The 23,207-nt window shown below is 39.1% G+C and overlaps 1 protein-coding gene across 1 annotated transcript in view; it reads left to right on the top strand.

Moving 5' to 3' along the window:
- The first annotated feature begins 7,593 nt into the window (after positions 1-7,593).
- The window catches only part of LOC140167777 (phosphatidylinositol-glycan-specific phospholipase D-like), a 144,953-nt gene continuing 129,339 nt past the window's right edge, over positions 7,594-23,207 (top strand). Inside the window, 2 exon segments of the mRNA XM_072191068.1 lie at positions 7,594-7,707; positions 11,563-11,618. Of these exon segments, the coding sequence (XP_072047169.1) occupies positions 7,602-7,707; positions 11,563-11,618 (162 nt within the window). The 5' untranslated portion in view covers positions 7,594-7,601.

Raw genomic sequence — 23,207 nt, 5'->3', positions numbered from 1 at the left:
TTAGGTAGATAGCACTCATTGTTGAAGTCATCTTAGGTAGATAGCACTCATTGTTGAAGTCATCTTAGGTAGATAGCACTCATTGTTGAAGTCATCTTAGGTATATCAGTCATTGTTGAAGTCATCTTAGGTAGAAAAACATTCATTGTTAAAGTCGTCGTAGGTAGATAGGGCCTAACACTCATCGTTGAAGTCATCTTACGTAGATAGCACTCATTATTGAAGTCATCTCAGGTAGATAGCACCCAATGTTGAAGTCATCTTAGGTAGATAACACTCATTGGTGTAGAAGCCATCTTAGGTAGGTATAACACTCATTGCAGAAGTCATCAGGAGGGGAAGGGGAAACAATCATTTTTGGCAGGTCGAAAGGGGGGAAACGGTGATTTTGGTTGGTCGAAAGGGGGGAGCATGCGATTTTTTTTCACAGCCTGTTTTGGGCACCATTTCTAGAATTCACCGTCAACCCGGAGTACATATAATTTTTGCAACACCTCTTTAGGGGCCGTGCAATAATTATGAGCCCCCGTCCAAACGGCTTAGGCCTACAAAAAATGCTTGCCCCTCGATGACAAAATAATTTTGCCCCTCCCCGTCCCCGGCCTTTGCCATTGCCAAATTTTTGGGATCAATTACATAATCCGACTTTTTAACACGTAAAACGTTTTGTGTAGGGCTACGTGACGCTGGGCAAGTGCATGCTTGTGACACCATGCTAGTCGTGTACAAAAATAAGTAAAAGGGTTGTTTTTCAGCATTGAGTAAGTACAGCGCTGTACCTGTTTAGGGTGTCAAAACGCAAATCAGGAAAGGGTATACTTTCCAAGCAAAATACTTGCTTAGGGTACCAAAGTTTAATGGCAAAATAAAAAAGGGTGAAATAGGCTATGTTTGGCTTCTATCAGAACACATCGTAGGGTAAAATATTAAGAAACATCAAACTACGGTACTAATATTAAACAAGAACCTGAACACGAATTTTTACTTTCTTAGTGTTAAATATATGGCAAAATACTTGTTTAGGGTATGTTTTGCACGGGTCGAGTAATAATCGTTAGGGTGCGTCAAGAGTCCATACATGAGCATGGTCCATCACATAGGCCTATAGTAGGCCTAATGTAAGTGCCCCCGGGCCTAAATGAGAATTCTTTGACAAAAGGACACAAAACGAACCCAAATAAGGAGTGTTCAGAAATACTTTGGTGGGGGACTGGAAAATATTTTTTTCATGTCGAAATTTTTTAACCCCACCTCTTCGCGAACCCAAAACTTTTTGACCCCCCCCTCTTAATGGACCTAAAACTTTTTGACCCCCCCACATATAGGTTAAACACTATTTTGACCCCCCCCATCATAATGTACCATTCTACTAATTCAATTCTTCTACCATTCAAATGGCAGAGGGAACATCTGATACTAAATTTGTATTCAAGTGCAATGAAATTGTACCCATGTCATTGATAAAAGTATGTGGAATTGTGGAAATGTTCAAAGTAGCACGCTAAAATATTTGCCATTTGGAAGCTAAACGAATGAAATTTGATGCAAAAGTGGATTAAATACGTGCGAAGCGAGCAACAATTTGTACTTTGGGGGCTAAAATGGCCAAATATGAGCTTAATTTGGTCAGAAACACACATACAGGTGTCAACATTGGGGGGATGAGCTTCCAAAAAAGGCTTTATTGGGACAAAACGCGTGCAAAAATTGTGTATTTCGCCCATGATGGGATGAAAATGCCTTTATTGTGACAAATTGTGTGCGCACACAGCGTAGGCCTACAAACATTTTGCATTTTACACTATTTTAGCCCATGATCGGTTGAATTTATATGGAAAAGGGTCTCCTTGCTCCTTTTTTTGCCCTCCAGATTTTCTCTTTCATTTTTTGACAGAAGGGCACTTTTCTCTTTCATTTTTTGTCAGGGGCCCTTCCGCCCCCTGTCTACACTACTGCCGAAATTGTGTGTTTTGCTATTGAATTGATGGGCCAGTTCGCGTGATCGCGAAGCGCAAAATTTTGCAATTTTACCCTATTTGGCCCAAAACATGGTGCTTTTCGATGTGCTAAAAAAAGTTGCACATGGCAATTATCGCTTTATTTTTTCTTCTATATAAGGATTTTTAGGGGATGTTCCCCATGGAAAAAATTAGGGGGGGGGACATGTACCCTGGTTCTCCAAGCTTCCTCCGCCTATAATTGTAATGTGACATGATTTAGTTGTATATATCAGTGATTATAAATTAATAATCTGTGCTACATGAAACATTATTGTAAAAAAAAATTGTCAACACTAAAGAAGAGCAAAGATATTGCAGCTGACACTGACACAAACCTCAAAATTAAGGGATGTGGCTATAGGAACAAAGACCAAACAAACATATTCTTGTTTACGCCGTAATATTGTAGTATTTCAACCATTTCACAACTTCAGCTGTGTAACTTGCAAAAATTCCCGCTAAAAAGTGGTTCTTTGAATTTTTTTAAATACATTAAAAATCGCATTGGAATTTTCGTACTGATTATACTATAATGGTACCTGCCTATAATGTTCTGATCACACTATAGACTGGGATTATATGTGACCCCATTGCCAGGCAATTTGTCCCTATTGTTCCTTGTCTGGAAAAATTTAGGGACCGTGCTTTTAAATAACCCGCCAGAACACAATAAGGCCATTGACCTGTGTAGTGGTCATACGTTGTTCATTCGACCATAAAGATTTCTAGTCCCTCAGCAACTCATTAAAAATGCGTTGCATCAGGTCAGGGATTCTATTATAATAATTCTAATCCTTTCTTTGAGGTGAATAGATAAAAGAGAGTTCTTGAAAAACAGGTGTGATGTTGTAGATAATATTTTATCATCAAAGTTGCTGGCATATAGGACATTTCGTGGAAGTGGCGCTTATTATATATTTCTTGTAAACACAATCTAATGTGGTACTCGCTACATGGAGAAGGCCGGTCTGCAAATGTCCAGTGCATGAAGCTATATATTAGAGATATTATAGCTTAATGTTCAGTGTAAATCAATTAAAATACTATAGCTGGATATCAAAAATCGTGATGCATTCCTTCTTGTTATGGACGATATTAATTTTGATATTATTGTGACAAAATCCATTCCCTTCTCAATTGATTAGGATTAGGCTTTCTTTTCTAAAAATAAATCATAGGGCCTAAAGGCAATTAAATATAGGCTAAACCCATATTCGGTATGCGGAAAGTTTTCATAGTCATCTATTACCTATACCAGGGGTCCGCAAATAGCGTGGCTTCCCGAGTGGCGCGAGGCGCCGTTTAGATTTAAAAAAAAAAAAAAAAAAAAAAATCCCATGTTCTCCGTGTAAAGACAGGCTAAAATAGTACAAAATATTGTACCAAATGGCGTCATTTGCACCTCAAATGTCAAAAAACCGATAACTTCACAGGGGGGCACCCCTCTGACTTCCCCGGCGGTGCTAAAGCACCGCGAAAGCTGCTTCGCAGCCATTGAGTGGCGCTTTTCAGGGTTTTTTTAATTTCATGTGGCGCTTCAACAAACCTATTTGAGGAAGCCTGACCTATACCATTTTTCACCCCGATGTGGCAGTGACGTCAACGCGTTGAAGCAGCTGTTTCGCTCGCGCATCTATGCGGCGTCTTTAAGCGCGTGCGTGTGTACACCAGCGCTTTGATCGAACGCTATGGAGTGTAATGAAATTCACACAGTGCTGATGTCACTGCCATATCAGTAGCCTGAATCCTTCTTGCCTCTAATGACGGCGCCTTTTATTTACCCACAATCCTTCACGTTGCCTTATTCACCAACACACAACCCGATGACCGTGCGTAGTTGTTGAAAGACTGAAGGATCCAGTCTACCACATCAGGGTGAAAATGGTATAGCTTATCGCAAACCAGCCAAATTTGTCATATGTTTGAATATAGTAGAATACCCGTGAATATAGTGTCAGAAACTCTCACACATCTTAGGATAACCTTGTCATTAATGTGAGACCGAAAGCAACGCCATTTTGTGAATATATTTGAACATTGCGAGGGAAAACATTGCGGTAAAAGTAAGTTAATCATGAAAATCGTTTAATTCTAATAATACCAACCAGTAACGGACACTTAGCCAAGACTGTGTGAGAAGTTTGGGGTATGTAAAGCATTTTCTTGTTATAAAAAACAAGGAAAATACAGTCCAAAATTAAACAACACGATATTTTAAAAAAGTACATTTTGAGAAGGCCTACGCTGATTCATTGAATTCTAGTTCAAAATCTGTTCATCACCTGCAGTCCGATTTGGTATCTATGGTTTCATAAAAGTATTGGGAACTAATTTGGATGGTATTTTGGTTTAAAAAACGATACTGTTAAAAATATCGGTATTTATGCCAGCGACATTTCTATTATGTAAAATGCATTGAAAATTGTCGGCTAAAAAGTGCATAAATTAAAATCGCGAACAGTAATAGCAACAACAACTATCTACATTCCAAGCGGAAACGCTTTTCAAAAACATACCACCTTTTTTGGGCAATCGCTAAAACCGAAATATGAAATTCCAGGCCATCTGTAAAAAAGTGCGTGAGCAAAAATTACCATGAACTTGGGTCACCGAAACAAATGTTTATATTGATGTCAGGTCTTTCATAGTGATAGAACAATTAGCCCCCAATAATAGCTTTCATTTGAACCGTTATTGGTTAAACTGCGATTTTTACTTTTTGAGAAATCAATGAATGTATCAAAAAACTTTTCGAAAGTCGATTTAAAATGGCCTAACCCGTTAAGTTATATCGACGACAATTTTTAACACTGGATCAAAAGTACCTTTGTTCTGGTTTAAAGGAGGATTTCGTGATCCTAGCATCCTCTTTTCAACTTTTTTATGTCATTTTTCAGTAGATATTCACGAAAAAAGCTTATTCCCAAAATTTCAGTTGATTCCGATTTTGCATTTGCGAGTTATGCATGATCGTTTGTATTACACTGCTCCATAGGCCACTGTGTGTAATTCAAATTTGACGATATTTTTGCTAAACGAATTAAGGGGGTACTACACCCATTGATTTTTTTTGCATTTTTTGCATTTTGTGAAGAAATTACAAAAACAATTGGACAAAGTGGTATGCAAAATGAAGGGCAAATCTTCTCGTTTTATTGGTGGCATCGGTATCAACGTAGCTTACATGCTTTTAAAAGTAGAAGCCAAAAGGTGGTACATCACTGATGATTTAAATTCACTTCATTTTGGAAAGCTTAATATCAACGGATTTCGTTAAAATTTTAGATATGTGTTGCTAACACGTTAGGGAAATAAAGTTGATATGTAAAATGGGAATAAGTGGTTCCTGATTTCTTTTATGACTTCATGAACTTGGTGCTCCACAACTATCAAAAAGGAACTGGTTAAAATGCTTCTATTTTCAATGTTGAGCTATATTTTGTATTTTTAACTTGCGACATTATTTCACTGAAACTTAATTAAGCCATAGGTAACAGGTTACCACAACCATACTACAGCAATGTTGAAAAAATTGTATTTCTTGTCACCTATACCACCATATTGGGTAGTTTTCCGTAAGCTTACAAACATGTAACTTTTGTGATTTTGGTAACTATTTAATATTTATTTGTGAAATCCATCTCAACTAGGCATTCTAAATTCTACTCACCATTTACATCCCAAGGTATATTAGTATATCCACCTTGCACTTCTCGATATAGGCCTATATCCAGTTAAAGACAGAATATCAAAATTATTCCTCATTATGATACATTTTGTATCACAGACTCTCACATGTGTATTCAAAATTGATGCTTAAATTTGACCTGAACCAATTGACCTATAACCTGACATACGGTGACCTAATAGCCTTTTCTTCTCCTAACAACACATCAATAACAACATCAATATCAAATTGACTAATGACTATGCATCTATTGTGTAAGTGTTTATTTAATTTATTCAGTGTTATATATTTTGCAAGCACCACTAGATTTTCTATAGAGAGTATAACAAAGGATTTAATGTATTCTATTCATGTACCCTACTTGAACATGTTGAAAAGAATAAATTATGGTTTGTTATGAAACACGCATCTGAGTTACCAGGATACGGTAAACAAAAAATATATAGGGCTAAAATGACTTACTATACAATGGTTTAAAAGCACCTTTTTTATTTATTTTTTTAAATTTTTTTTTATTTCACATGATCCGTGCATATATTGCCTCGCTATAAATGAAAAAATATTTTTTAGACCAATCAAACCAATATATGGGTGTAGTACGCCCTTAATCTGAAAGACATTTTTGGTACATAAACATTATGTAGCTAGAGGTTTGCAGGACGTGGTATAAAAATCTCAACTTTTTTTGAAAAAAGTGGGAGATGACACCCCCCCTCTCTACGTGCCGAAAAACTTTTTAACCCCCCCTGTTCATACACCCAAAACTTTTTAACCCCCCTATTCGATCAGAACTCCTAAAATTTTATGACCCCCCCCACATATTTTCCAGTCCCCCCCACCAGAGTATTTCTGAACACTCCCTAAATCATTGTTTTGGCAAGCATAAGGCCGTATAAAATTAATATTTTGGTTCTCGTCCAGAGGATTTTCATGAATTGATGAGGGAGGGAGGTTTTTTTTTTTTTTTTTTTTTCAATGTAAAATCAGCATTGTCGGTAGTTTTCGGTCTTTTCCAACAGTGCTTGAGGAAACGATGAGGCACTTTTTTTTTTTTTTCAAATGTGAGATTCTGAGGGATAAACCCCCTAGAGTACCACAAAGAGACTTGGAAGTGATCCTTGTTCTATAATAAACTTATTTATATGTATGAAAAATTCATAAATCATTCCAAAGTCTAAAATAATTGAAAAATCTAAAAAAAAAAAAAAATCTGACAAATCCCAGAAACTGAGGAGGGAGGGGACGAGAACCAAAACATTAATTTTATACGGCCTAAGAGAAATGAAGCTTGTCGGCTTGTCAACAACGTAGGCCAAGTCTATATTTCTTCTTTCAAAAAGCCCCGCCATGTCTAACTTTGCCTATGAGTATGGTAGGCATGCAGACCTATGGGAAATCTGACTCGTGACCCGGGCTCGTGACTGAGACATAAGTTATGAAAAACTTGCCTTGTTAAACTAATTATCTTTAATAGCCTTTTAATAGTCCAGAATCATTGCTGATAAATATAAAACATGCGTGAAGCCCCCCCCCCCTCCCCTTTTTTTTCTTTTTTATTTGTTTAGTGTTTTGTAGGCGCGCGGGGTAGGCCTACGCCCGGTGATATACGGTAGCCTACAACTTGAATACAAGTGCCCCATCCACCCCATGACAGCCACTATTGCGGCGCCTGCGGCGCCAGGGCACCAAAGAAACGTTGTTTCTTATTTTTATAAACTTAAAGTACTTACTAAATGCTTTGACCCTAAAGGCCATATTGTAATCAATTTTACTCCAAACATGTTCAAAGATGTACTGGTGTTGACTATAACTTAAAAATTGTATGAAGGAGACTCCATAAAAGAACTTAGATATCTTATTTTGAGTGTTACTGTTCCGTATGCAATAAAGCATACTACTGTTTATTTACCAACATGGGAGGCGTAGCTTTTATGGAGAATACACTTAGTGTGTTAATAGTGTTGCTGTATGTGATACCTTTATCAGAAAGCTGCGGAGTTTCTACTCATATTGAAATAGGTACGTATAATAGCTGAATAGTTTGTATGATTTAATGACCTCTATTAGTAGAGTGCCTTTGAGGAGTTTGGCGACCCGGCATAGTCTGTGCATGACACGCATGCACGGCTGTCGAATTCGGCATCTGTATACATAGAGCCCAAAAAATGGAACAAAAGACAGTCTATTCATAACTTCAGCAATGCAACATGACCTCGATCATGTCCATCATTTCTATCCGCACCGCGCCGTGTTCTTCAAAGTTATCGTCCCATCGAGGTGTGTAGGGCTTAACCTTAACCCGCCTGAATACTACAAAATACTACTTGATATATGGTATAATATGCGCTGTTCGTGCATGCATCCCACGTGGTGTGATGACGCAATCACCCTAAGTGATATATAGGCACGGTTTCGCTGGCCAGCGAAGCCCAAGACCCGTGGCAAAGTGTCGCCGACCGAGTGCTTGGCATGCGAGGGGTCTCGGGTTCGAATCCCACCCAGAGCAAACAACTTCTTTCCTTCTTTTCTCTCCCTTAGGGGGTTAGGGTTAGGTTACCACTATCGAAACTCAGTATAGGCTTCCTTAACCCTAACCTGCCTGAATACTACAAAATACTACTTGATATATGCACTGTTCGTGCATGCATCCCACGTGGTGTGATGACGCAATCGCCCTAAGTGATATATAGGCACGGTTTCGCTGGCCAGCGAAGCCCAAGACCCGTGGCAAAGTGTCGCCGACCGAGTGCTTGGCATGCGAGGGGTCTCGGGTTCGAATCCCACCCAGAGCAAACAACTTCTTTCCTTCTTTTCTCTCTTTATTCTTTCCTTCTTTCCCTTCCCGTCGCCGAAAAGCCCTTAGGGTTAGGGTCCGTTCATATGGCTATGCTTCGGTAGTCATGAAAGAATTCAAAAGATAACCTCTGCCTAGTTCGCAACACAAACTTAAATAACGGGCAAAACAGGCACATATCATTTATCGGTATGACATTTTCGTATTGGTGCTGCCCTAAGTCTATAAAGTTTGCACTGAAGTGCCATCTCAGTTTTGGTGCGCTGATGTGGATCATGTGTTAATGAAGTTTTATTTATTCTGGATAAATAATGGGGTATTAATTACAATTACAAGCATAAGAGTTTAAAGACAAGAAGTACAAGAAGCTGTGTAATTAATATTATGACCAACATGCAACTATTTTAGCTACAGGAGCCTTGTATTTTTTAGTGCAACGTTGCACTAGCTTTTTGTATGTACACTTCATCCCATACCGTTGTGCAGAGCTACTACGGTATGGGTTCCTCGTACTAACCTCTGCCCCAATAATCCCAAGCTATTGTCTGAAACTGCACCTCGGAAGATGTATGGTAAGAACTCAGTCCTCAAATGATAGTCATATAACGACCAAAAGATTAAGTGACTGACTACATACTACCACCAATGCTTTTGTGATGCATTGTGTTGCCGCACATCGTACTGCAAACTACTGCATTGGAGTGCAAACTTAAATACATTTTAACTTGGAAATGCGACAAGTTACGTTGAGTTGAGGCAAAAAGTAATCATATGATCGATATATATCGGCATCGCAAAGCAACGCATCGCAAACAATGCAAATGCAGTGGTAGTATGAACGTACCTTTAGCCTAGTCTAGGAACTTACACTTTGTCCTCATTCACAAGCTGATACTATGTGTGCATACCAGCGATCGAATTCGACGGTATCGCATCGCAAAATGCGATGCAATTTCCATCAACTGCTATGCACTTTTCCAAAATGCATAGCTAAAAGTGCTATATACTGCTATGCAAACATGTGTTTTGCATAGCACAAACTGCGATGCAAAAAAATTGACTGAATTCGAACCCTGGTGCATACGTATCAAAACGATGTACTTGTCGGCTGCTACATGTGTCTCATTTCACATAATTGCTAGGATTAAATACCAGACTCATCTCCGAAGTGTAAGTCACTTCAAATTATCCCCAAGTCACATGGCTAAGGACTGTTCTTTATATTGCTAAACCATGCAACTTGGGATGATTTGAAGTGACCCCACTTAGGAGATGAGTCTGGTATTTATTCTTTACTATTATGTGAAATGAGACACATGTAGCAGCCGACAAGTGCATCGTTTTGATATGGATGTACACATATGTGACCCGTTACGGCGAAAGGTACCTTATGTCGGCTGCTACTTGTGTCTCTTTTTCCATATTGTTAGCAGAAAATATCAAACAATCTGAAGTGGCGGTCATTTCAAATCATCTCCAAGTCAACGAGGTTCAAGAATGTCCTCTCATTGTTAGTGGGTGGCTAATATACATACCTATACAAATATAATACAATGCATTTGTAACCCATCACTCATGCCACTTGAACAGGAATTAGCCATAACAAACAATTCTATAGGCAGGCACAAGCTTATCATCCCCTACAACAATAGGATTAATGATTGGTTTAGAATGCATTTGGCACTAGTAAAATGAGGAATAAGTAGCTCCCGACTTAAAGTACCTTTTGCTGTAACAGGTCACATATGTCCAATGTATAAAGCTAAGACCGTACGACAGAGTGGTGAAGGAATATTACACAGTCAAGAATAGGCTCCATCACCAGTCAGTTGTTTGGGATCCCTCACAGTTTCCCAAAACATCAAAACACAAAAGCTATGCACATACTTACTTAAGACTGTCTTTTATCATAGTACGCACACAAAGTTTTGTCAACTAAGGTCAAATTTTGCCAATTTAATATGCAATCCTATGCAAGTCCCACATCACATCGATATCGGCGATCTTGTTTTTTATTCTGAAGTCTGGTTGCTTCCCACAAGCGCCATGCATGTGACACAGCTAAAACAATTGACCGGGAATCGGGGATCATTAAAACGTACGTCAACAGTTTCAAAATACGCAATGACAGTAAACCTAATGGCGAGCGGTCCTAATTTTGAGCCATACAAGTTTACGTGGTGAACTAGGCTTAGCACGAGCCACGAGGTACTCACACCTCCATCACTACGATTTCCGCTGTCCTTCTGCTCCTGTGCCTATCTGGTCCAAGGTACACAGTATCGAATTAGATTAAAACAAAATATCACTTCTTACCGTAGCCCGAAACATCATGGCCCTGTTCCTTCCTCAGTAGGGCCATGAGTGCGATACGTAAGTAAAAACGGGGCACCGTGAAGTCACGTCGCAGTGATGACGTCACACTGACGGCATCTATTTATAGGAAGAATTCAAAACACGGCGACGATAACAGTCACAAGTCTGGTCTTTTACATCCTCAAATGTGCTCAGAATTTACGACTATGCACCAAATATGTTTTCTTCATGTGAGGAATGGTAGGAAGTGGTATTTATGAGAAAAAGTGGTATTTTATGTGTACCCTGGACCAGATATGCTCAGGAGTCTCAGACCATCGTACGGAGAAGGACAGTGGAAATCGTAGTGACGGAGGTACGTGTGAGTACCTCGGGCTATTCTTACTGTTCCTCACGTGAAGATAAGACTTAAACAAAATATATTTGGTGCATTACGATGGAAATATTAGTCGAACACGTATGAGATGTTCATAACACATACCGGTAACACAGTACGTACACGGCGTGCGGGACACACACACACATCAGAGGATTGTACCGTATTACAACCGCAGGAGTAACATGCATTGGCGCTAGTAATAAATTCCAATTTTCTTTGCTTTACGGTACCGGGGGTACCTCACTTGTTCGGCTCAAAATTAAAAGGGGACATATCTGACAGTAAAAGCTATTTTCAATATGGAAAATGAATAACTAATCTATTTTTACAGAAATGTTATAATATGGTTTTAAATCTTGATTGTTTTGACTTTTGATATTTAAAGCCCACAGAGCAACACAGTATTTTGAAGAAACATCAGGTGGAATCAATTACAAACAAGTAAGAACAATATTTATAAAGTTGTATGTATGTATGTATGTATAATAACTCTGTGTTATCATTTGCTGTCTCATAATAACTCCCTGTCATCATTTGCTGTCTCATAATAACTCTCTGTCATCATGTGCTGTCTCATAATAACTCCCTGTCATCATTTGCTGTCTCATAATAACTCCATGTCATCATTTGCTCTCTCATAATAACTCTGTGTCATCATGAGCTGTCTCATAATAACTCCCTGTCATCATTTGCTGTCTCATAATAACTCCCTGTCATCATTTGCTGTCTCATAATAACTCCCTGTCATCATTTGCTGTCTCATAATAACTCTGTGTTATCATGTGCTGTATCATAATAACTCCCTGTGTTATCATTTGCTGTCTCATAATAACTCTGTGTCATCATGAGCTGTCTCATAATAACTCTGTGTCATCATGAGCTGTATCATAATAACTCCGTCATCATTTGCTGTATCATAGTAACTCTGTGTTATCATTTGCTGTCTCATAATAACTCTGTGTCATCATGAGCTGTCTCATAATAACTCCCTGTCATCATGTGCTGTATCATAATAACTCCCTGTCATCATGTGCTGTATCATAATAACTCTGTGTTATCATGTGCTGTATCATAATAACTCCCTGTCATCATGTGCTGTCTCATAATAACTCCCTGTCATCATTTGCTGTCTCATAATAACTCCATATCATCATTTGCTGTCTCATAGTAACTCCCTGTCATCATGAGCTGTCTCGTAATAACTCTGTGTCATCATGAGCTGTCTCATAATAACTCCCTGTCATCATTTGCTGTCTCATAATAACTGTGTTATCATTTGCTGTCTCATAATAACTCCCTGTCATCATGTACTGTCTCATATTAAATCCCTCATTAATATATTCTCGTTCATTAATTGGTTAAACGAGTATCATGTGACCAAAAATAGTTTTGCTATTTTGCAAACTTGTTAAAAAGCCGATTGAGGAGGGAAAGGGGTACTATATTCAAAGTACTATCTCCCGGGGAAATAGTTTTACTATCTCCCTCTGAGCGCGTCCCGGAGCGCGTATGACCTCATAACCGCGTCGCAGTTCCTAGTGGTCAATGCAACTCGCCACATACGCGGGATATCAGTACCGGCTCCGGGGTATTAATGTGTAGCAATTCGTTTTGTCTTGCGAAGCTACAATTAAGCAGCACAGACATGACAGAAGTGCAGCTAAAATACGGCGGTTTAATGGCATAATCTGAGTTACATCAGGATCAGTATCTTAATATTGATGGTGAAATAACAGGGAACATGTTAACATGGTTACTCGTTTCACGGCGGTATTATAGAGGTTGTCACACATTTTCACGGTAAGCTTTAGCCACTCAACTGTGTGCGTGCTTTGTGCATTCAATCAAAACAAAGCAAGGCCGGCGTAGCCTTGACTAGGCCTAGCCTACATTTATGCCTATGCCTATGCCTTGTGTTTAATGAACAAAGAATATATTAATGAAGGATATAAAACAAATATTTACTGCTCTAAATTCGGGATCTGGTGGAATCTATTGGTCCCCTCGGTGAACTGGAGACCGTGAGCCTACTATTTTCCCTCGACCTGGCGGTCTCGGGAAAATAGTAGGCTCACGGTCTCCAGTTCACCTCGGGGACCAATAGATTCCACCAGATCCCTCATGAGCAGTAAATATTTGTATAATAACTCCCTGTCATCATTTGCTGTCTCATAATAACTCCCTGTCATCATTTGCTGTCTCATAGTAACTCCCTGTCATCATGTGCTGTCTCATAGTAACTCCATGTCATCATGTGCTGTCTCATAGTAACTCCCTGTCATCATTTGCTGTCTCATAATAACTCCCTGTCATCATGTGCTGTCTCATAGTACCTCCCTGTCATCATGTGCTGTCTCATAGTAACTCCCTGTCATCATGTGCTGTCTCATAATAACTCCCTGTCATCATTTGCTGTCTCATAATAACTCCATGTCATCATTTGGCTTTGTAATCATGGGTGACTTTAATAGAATGCAAATCAACAACATTCTTTATAACTGTAATTTGAAACAATTGATCAAGTTTCCCACCCGTGGTCAAGCCACTCTGGACCTTGTACTGACTAACATTGGTGCTCATTATGATGAGCCCGTTCCCTTACCTGCTCTTGGGAAGAGTGACCATATAAGTATCATGTGGAAACCATTAGAGCATGTTGCTAAACATTCCAATGTCAAAAGGACATATCGCTCCATGAAAGATCACCAAATCAGAGAATTTGGTAACTGGATCCAGCACAAAGACTGGACCAATGTCCTTAACGCCAGCAACACTCAGCAAAAAGCTGATGCTCTCTATGAGTCTCTCCATGGTGTTGTAGAGTCATTCTTCCCTCTAGGTTCATAATAATAATAAGCCCTGGATGTCTGATAAAATCAAAAAACTTGTCAAAAAAAGACAGCTTGCCTTTTCAACAGGTAACAATGAGGTGTACAAGAAGCTGCGTAACAAGGTACAACGTGAAATTAAGAGGGCTAAGCAATTCTATTATGCTAACAGGGTTCGTAATCTTCAGGCTACCAATCCACGGAAGTGGCATCAGCAAATCAAGACCATGACGGGAAATAAAAAATCTGAAGTCAGCATACCTGTCCCAGGGGTAGACAATGATGATCATGTTGCCATTGCGAATAAAATCAATGATCAGTTTGTGCAGGTCTCCTCCCATATGACACCTTTGGATCTTTGCAATCTTGAGACCTACTTACCAGCCATTGATTCCCCTCCATTGCTCTACCCATGGGATGTGTATGCTGAACTCAGTAAAGTTAAAGTCAGTAAAGCATGTGGCCCAGATGGGGTTTCCCCAAGGTTGATCAAGGAATTCGCATACGAATTAAGTATCCCTGTAACTGACATTTTGAATTGTTCTTATCATGAGGGAGTGGTCCCCACACAGTGGGAAAAAGCCATCGTTGTCCCGATCCCCAAAACAAAACCTCCCAAGGTCGATAAACTTAGACCTGTCTCCTTGACCGATGTTTTGTCAAAAATAGGTGAAGAATTTGTTTGGATTTTGGAAGACATCGAAGACAAAATTGACCCCCAACAGTTTGGTAACATCAAGGGTATCTCGACCTCCCATTACTTGATCAACCTCCTCCACACTCTTCATCAAGGTGCTGACAGGGCCAACAACGTGGGAACGGTGGTTCTGACGGACTTCTCCAAAGCGTTCGATATGATAGACCATAACATCCTCATTGAGAAATTTATCCACTTGGGAGTCCGCAGATCCATCGTTCCCTGGTTGTGTGACTTTGTCAGCAACCGTATGCAATGTGTTCGCTACAATCAGTCACTCTCTGAGTTCAAAGTTCTCAATGGTGCCCTCCACAGGGGACTAAACTCGGCCCAATTGGCTTCCAGGTTATCATTAATGATGCAGTTCAGTCCAAAGATGCAAGCATCAACTGTTGGAAGTACGTGGATGACCTGACACTTGCTGAAAATCGTCCGTATACCCAACCAAGCAAGCTTCAAGATACACTGGACGAGTTCACCGAGTGGACAAACAAAAACAAGCTTAGCTTGAACCCTAACAAGTGTCAGGCCATCCAGGTCTGTTTCAAAAATGAACCACCGCCCCCTATTGAGCTTAAGATAGCTGGTAAGCCCTTGAACTATGTAACTGAGGCTAAGATTCTAGGGGTTCACCTTCAAAATGACTTGAAATGGGACAAAAATGTTAATGAAATAACAAAGAAATCCAACCAGAAGTTGTATATGCTAAAACTGCTAAAAAAAATTGGTTTCAATGACGAAGAACTAATTACTGTGTACAAAGGTTATGTGCGCCCTATTCTTGAGTACGCAGATGTCACCTGGCACTCCTCGTTAACAACAAATCAGACAAAGTCACTTGAACAACTCCAAAGACGTGCATGCAGGATCATTTTAGGCCAGAGATTTACCTCATATGCTGAGGCGGTGCAAGCTTGCGACCTTGAGCGCTTGTCAGATAGAAGAGAAGATCATTGTCGAAGGTTAGCCGAAGGGCTTGCCGACTCAGACCGTACTAAAGATCTTCTTCCTCCATCTAGACAAAGTGCTCATGGTCGCAACCTTCGCAATGCGCACAAATTCACCCAACTGCGGTTCAGAACCTCTCGCTTTCAAAATAGTCCCATACCATACTTTGTGGACCTGCTAAACAAGTAATGTGTAATTTTTCTTTTTATTCATGTGCTCATTGTATCCTGCATGCACAGTGGCCGTGCAATCAACCCCCTTTTTCTGAAGTGAATTATGCAATGTGTAGCTTTCCTTTTCTTTCTTTTTTATTATTTAATGATACTATTTTAAAAGTGCAATATTAGTTTCTTTAAATGAAATTTTATACCATTTTATGTGTTTTATAGATGTAATTCTTTAAAAAATATTTTTGAATGTTTGTTGTTTTTATCTTTGTAAATTTATCATGTAATTTGACCTTCGGGTCACCTTTTGATAATAAAATATGAATATGAATATGAATATGAATATCATTTGCTGTCTCATAATAACTCCATGTCATCATTTGCTGTCTCATAATAACTCCCTGTCATCATTTGCTGTCTCATAATAACTCCCTGTCATCATGTGCTGTCTCATAGTAACTCCCTGTCATCATGTGCTGTCTCATAGTAACTCCCTGTCATCATTTGCTGTCTCATAATAACTCCCGGTCATCATTTGCTGTCTCATAATAACTCCCTGTCATCATGTGCTGTCTCATAGTAACTCCCTGTCATCATGTGCTGTCTCATAGTAACTCCCTGTCATCATGTGCTGTCTCATAGTAACTCCCAGTCATCATGTGCTGTCTTATAGTACCTCCCTGTCATCATCTGCTGCATAGTAACTCCCTGTCATCATGTGCTGTCTCATAATAACTCCCTGTCATCATTTGCTGTCTCATAATAACTCCCTGTCATCATGTGCTGTCTCATAATAACTCCTTGTCATCATGTGCTGTCTCATAATAACTCCCTGTCATCATTTGCTGTCTCATAATAACTCCCTGTCATCATTTGCTGTCTCATAATAACTCCCTGTCATCATGTGCTGTCTCATAATAACTCCCTGTCATCATTTGCTGTCTCATAATAACTCCATATCATCATTTGCTGTCTCATAATAACTCCCTGTCATCATTTGCTGTCTCATAATAACTCCCTGTCATCATGTGCTGTCTCATAGTAACTCCCTGTCATCATGTGCTGTCTCATAATAACTCCCTGTCATCATTTGCTGTCTCATAATAACTCCCTGTCATCATGTGCTGTCTCATAGTAACTCCCTGTCATCATGTGCTGTCTCATAGTAACTCCCTGTCATTATGTGCTGTCTCATAATAACTCCCTGTCATCATGTGCTGTCTCATAATAACTCCCTGTCATCATTTGCTGTCTCATAGTAACTCCCTGTCATCATGTGCTGTCTCATAGTAACTCCCTGTCATCATGTGCTGTCTCATAGTAACTCCCTGTCATTATGTGCTGTCTCATAATAACTCCCTGTCATCATGTGCTGTCTCATAATAACTCCCTGTCATCATTTGCTGTCTCATAGTAACTCCCTGTCATCATGTGCTGTCTCATAGTAACTCCCTGTCATCATGTGCTGTATCATAATAACTCCCTGTCATCATTTGCTGTCTCATAATAACTCCCTGTCATCATGTGCTGTCTCATAGTAACTCCCTGTCATCATGTGCTGTATCATAACTCCATGTCATCATGTGCTGTCTCATAATAACTCCCTGTCATTATGTGCTGTCTCATAATAACTCCCTGTCATCATGTGCTGTATCATAACTCCATGTCATCATGTGCTGTATCATAATAACTCCATGTCATCATGTGCTGTATCATAATAACTCCCTGTCATCATGTGCTGTCTCATAATAACTCCCTGTCATCATGTGCTGTCTCATAATAACTCCATGTCATCATTTGCTGTCTCATAATAACTCCGTGTCACCCTTTGCCGTCTCATAATAACTCCCTGTCATCATTTGCTGTCTCATAATAACTCCCTGTCATCATGTGCTGTCTCATAATAACTCCCTGTCATCATGTGCTGTATCATAACTCCATGTCATCATGTGCTGTATCATAATAACTCCATGTCATCATGTGCTGTATCATAATAACTCCCTGTCATCATGTGCTGTCTCATAATAACTCCCTGTCATCATGTGCTGTCTCATAATAACTCCATGTCATCATTTGCTGTCTCATAATAACTCCGTGTCACCATTTGCTGTATCATAATAACTCCCTGTCATCATGTGCTGTCTCATAATAACTCCCTGTCATCATGTGCTGTCTCATAATAACTCCCTGTCATCATGTGCTGTATCATAATAACTCCCTGTCATCATTTGCTGTCTCATAGTAACTCCATGTCATCATGTGCTGTCTCATAGTAACTCCCTGTCATCATTTGCTGTCTCATAATAACTCCCTGTCATCATGTGCTGTCTCATAATAACTCCCTGTCACCATTTGCTGTCTCATAATAACTCCCTGTCATCATTTGCTGTCTCATAATAACTCCCTGTCATCATGTGCTGTCTCATAGTAACTCCCTGTCATCATGTGCTGTCTCATAATAACTCCCTGTCACCATTTGTTGTCTCATAATAACTCCCTGTCATCATTTGCTGTCTCATAATAACTCCCTGTCATCATGTGCTGTCTCATAATAACTCCCTGTCATCATGTGCTGTCTGATGATAACTCACTGTTATCATGTACTGTCTCATAATAACTCCATGTCATCATGTGCTGTCTGATGATAACACACTGTTATCATGTGCTGTCTTGTTTTCATCAGTCAAATCCAATCAACTGAACCAGGTATAAATGCATGGTTGTGACATCATCCTGCTGTTTCTTCATTTATTTATAGGCTTTTTAGTTATATATATGTCTGTCCATTATTTGTTTGTTGCTAATATCACTACAATATGTCACTTGGAGTTTGTAAATTGTTAGTGACATCAAAATGTGTTTGTGTATGTGAGAGTGTGTTGCGATTGAGCAGCTGCCTTTACACACATGAGCATATTATGTTGGGATTCCAAAATTATTTATGTCAGTGTGTTTACATTTCATGGATTGTCCCTTGTGTCACTCATTCTGAAACATACTATATCTGTCCTGGTTTGCCTGTATGAGTCAGATCACAACTAACCAGTGCAGGTTCTTGTATTCAAAATCTCATTATTTATTGATTGCATGCGGGGTGAAAGAAATTAGGTCGATTAGATACATTTCAATAGTAACATCTTTTGCTTTTCAAGGATGATGCTGGAAAGTATAAGATCAAAGGATGGTGCATATATTTGTTGAGGGGGCATGAGGTTTTAGATGTGTGTTGTCTGGGGTGGGGTGTGGGCAGCGTTCGAAATAGGGCCGGTCAGCCGGCCATTGGCCTGTAACTTTTTGGCCTGGCCGGTAACTTTTCTGACTGGCATCTAGTTGCCGGCCCAGCTGGCCGGTAACTTTTTAAGGGCAAGCCCGGCTGGCCTGTAACTTTTTGAGGCATATTTCGAACACTGGGTGTGGGTCAGTGGCATAGCTGGGATTTTTCCAGGGGGGGTCAAACCTGTATGGGGCGGGGGCCCGAATCCACCAAACAAAAATGGGGGGTAGGTGCAGGTGGTGCGACGCACCCCCATCAAAAAAAGTGTACTTTCAGAGTAAAAATAAATAAATAAAAACAAAAAGGAAATAACTTTAGATTTTACAATTCAAGAGGGAAATTGACAAACTGGATTTAATTTATTACTTTTTCAAAGAAATTACGTGCTCCGCGAGAAAAATGTGCTTTTTATTACTAATTTGGTCTCAATAAAAAATAATTTTGGCCATAATTCTTACTAATTTCATGACTAAAACATTTCCAAGTTTGTATTTTGAGAAGTGTATAAATGGATCTGGAGTATTCTGCGCTTGCAGTTCATCTCAAAAGTGTCAATTCATTTTTCCATTTCTGCATTCAGCATCCAGGTTTCGCACCCATATAGGAGAACTGATGAGACCAGTGCTAGTAAACCCATCCTAGTTTTCATGGATATATTCTTGTCTCTAGCATGAGTAATCCTGATCTTTATTGCTTGCACTGATCTTGCATCCTTTGTTATAGTTGCTCCAAGGTATTTGAATTGAGTTGCAGTTTCTAGTTTCTCGCCATCACTTGGGCAAATTTGTGCCCATTACCCATTTTTGCTTGCACCTTTTATTTCCAGGACAAGCAGTACTAGATTGAGTCTACAAAAGTCCAAATCTTTGATACTACAAAGAGCTAATAGGGCCTACATACTAAGTGCGTAGCTTTAAGTGTTATTTTGATACTACAAAGAGCTAATAGGGCCTACATACTAAGTGCCTAGGTTTAAGTGTTATCTTAACAGTTCATAACATTACATCTCTCTATCTTCAGATGTAAAAATAGTCTAAATCATAAATCTCAATAAATCTTGAACATGTGAAACTAAGTTACATGTTTATATGTTAGTAAGTTCTTGTCAAAAAGCCAGTTCCACAGTTTGATAAGAAAAAATCTAAAACAAACCACATTCTGCATTAATGTAGGTTTTCAACTTAGGAAGGGCTTTGAAACAAACCATTATGGCCTTAGAGGCATTATGTAGAGTCATATAATGTAGGTGAAGAGCCACATGTTAAATCCAGTGTTTATTTTCTGTTTCAAGGAGTGTGTTTGTTTTCAATAAATCAATGGTCATGTGGGCATGGTTGAGGCTTTTACAAACAAGAAACTTTTAAAAACTCCTGTAAAATTGGCAGTTGTCACAATATTTGTTGCTATTTTTGAAAAAGCTACCTTTATCAGAGTTGAGTGCTTATTTGAGCTAAAATGTACATATATTTCAGATCTAAAAGACCAAAAGTGTTTACATTGTGGTTGTTTGTTATTGTTAAAGAGTTTTTGATGCAGTAAAAGAGGGTTTTTTGTAGAACTTTGATATCACCCGGCATTTTAATTTTTAATCAAATGATATAGTTCATGTGGAGAATGGAAAATGATGTTTGATTGACATGAAAGCTGCCAAAAGTTTGCTTTCCTATTGCTTGCTGCACAGTGTATAATTAACGTAGCACTGGCTACAGTGGCTTACTTGTAGGCTGTGTACAGTCTATACACAGTCTGACGATTATAAGCTTATTAATTAGCAGTGCTGGAGGACTCGAGTCCAGACTCAGGCAGTTGGGACTCGGGACTCGGCTTCAGGTATCAGACTATTTACCATAATAAATTGTTGTAGATGAATTATTATTAATTTAGCTCTTTTGAATGGGATTCATTTAACTAGTCATGACGCCTTATCAGTCAAGCTGGTAACTTAATGAATAAGGCATCCTACTAGCAAAGATAAGGCATAATCTTGGGATGGGGGATGAATCCCACATCCATACAATCATACTCCGTGTTGACACCTGTATGTGGAGTTCTGAACAAATTAACCTCTTATTTGACTATTTTAGCCTAAAAGGTGGCAATCTTTATAATATTGGATGCAATGAGATGGACACACTGGTTAGAAATTGCATTTGCCTTGCCAATGATATAATAATAATATAATAATACTTTTCTATACATATAGGGCATTACATCAAAAAGATTACAAAGCGCTGAACAATATTAAAACAAAATATAAAAACAAAATAAAAAAGTACAAATAACATAATTATAAAAAACAAATTATAATGAAAAACAAGATAATCATGAAATAATAATATAAATGAAAAATACAACAACACCAAGATGGGTAATGCCATGGAGCTATTAAAGATGGAGAGGCAATATATTATGTAACGCATTGTTCACTTGTGCCGATTTGAAATCTGACAAGCTATTCATCGAAAGGTACCTTTTGTTTGGGACCAAGGGCTTCCGCCATTAAATCGGTAAGCTGACACGACAGTGTATAAACGCTTTACCTAGCAGGCTACTGTCAATAAGTGATCAAACGAAAGTCGCGTGAAAGCGCTTACTGGAACGAAAAGTACCCTTTGTTACCATAAAACCCAAGGGTGTGATTGAGTAGCCGTAAGCACAAAAGGCACACATTAGCCGCTGATGTACAGTTCGTTGTCACCCCACTGACTGTAGATGCTTCATTTAAATAAATTGAATGTGCTTGCTGAATGATTACACATCAAGGCTGCCATGTCTATAGTATAATGGTAATAGCTACGTATACATGTAACATATAATAAGTATACCGGTATAGGCCTATATAAAAGTTGTTTCACAGATTGACATTTTATTTTATTTTAAGAAGGAGAATGTCGTACTGAAGGGGCAGCTCTTTTCGTGAGAGGTCTTGGGAGGGATGAGGGAGGAAGAGGTGGAGGAGGGACATGAAGAATGAGAGGGGGGCTGGAGGAAGAGAGAAAGAGGAAGAAATGAAGAGAAATAAATAAATAGAAGTAAATGAATAGAAAGGTAAGGAAAATGATAGAAACGAGAGGGGACAAATTAGGGGAAGGAGAAGAGAGAGGGAGATAAGAAGAGGGAGTGATACTTTAGCAAGGAAAGAATAAGTACAGTGAAAGGAAAAGAAAGGAATGACAAATAAATGTAGGCCTTATAATAATTATTATAGAAACTAAACACAGCCCCCCCCCCCACACATAGGCCTAACACTAACAGCACTATAGGCAGCCATTCGATGATGTCAATGCCTTTATGCGTTACGTATTTAAAACTCCCAGTCAGATGTATTTTACACCTGCCAAGCACAAGTCACCCAATTTCGAAAATTGGACGTTGAATGTACACTCTCATGAATATTGATTGGCAACATTTTTCAATATGTCAGCGCTCAAATCGGACACAATAGAACAATAGACCATTCAGTGCACTGGGTAATGCAATGAAGGAAGTATGCATGCTAATTATTTAAACTTGACAGACTAGCATGGACAGGAGTGTCTGCTGAGTGCTGATAGTGCAGAGACCTGTGGGGTGGGGGGGATCTGAGCAAATTCACCTCAGTCAGAACTCATGCCTCCACTTGCCACCCCCCCCCCCCCAAATTCACTTGGCATCCATGGCTCCCCCCCCCAAAAAAAACCTGGTGCCGACACATATTTTTATATATGAAGAGCTTTGTTTCAAAACCCCTTACATCCACTTCAGAAATTTTGAGAAAACATTAATAAATCATCAAAAAAAAATCTTTGATACAAGGGGTCTGCAACAAAAGCAGTTTTGGCAGGATGCCTGGGTAGGATGAGCATCCGCCAAAAACTGCTTTTGTTGCAAACCCCCTTATATCAGTGATTTTTTGATGATTTTTTGATGTTTTCTCAAAATTGCGCAAGTGGATGTAAGGGGTTTTGAAACAAAGCTCTTCATATATAAATTCAAAGTTAGACCTTCCGGAGTTTCATGCCTTTAAGTCGATTGTCCGACGACACAAATATAAAGTTCAATCAGTGGTGTGTCATTTGAAAGCGTAATATCACCTTACACAAGTGCTTTTCTTTGATTAAATGTTTTATTAAACAA

The sequence above is a fragment of the Amphiura filiformis genome, chromosome 13, assembly GCF_039555335.1.
Source record: "Amphiura filiformis chromosome 13, Afil_fr2py, whole genome shotgun sequence".
NCBI classification, from domain to species: domain Eukaryota; kingdom Metazoa; phylum Echinodermata; class Ophiuroidea; order Amphilepidida; family Amphiuridae; genus Amphiura; species Amphiura filiformis.
Note: the sequence above shows the minus strand (reverse complement) of the source record. Positions and strands in the feature narration are given on the sequence as shown.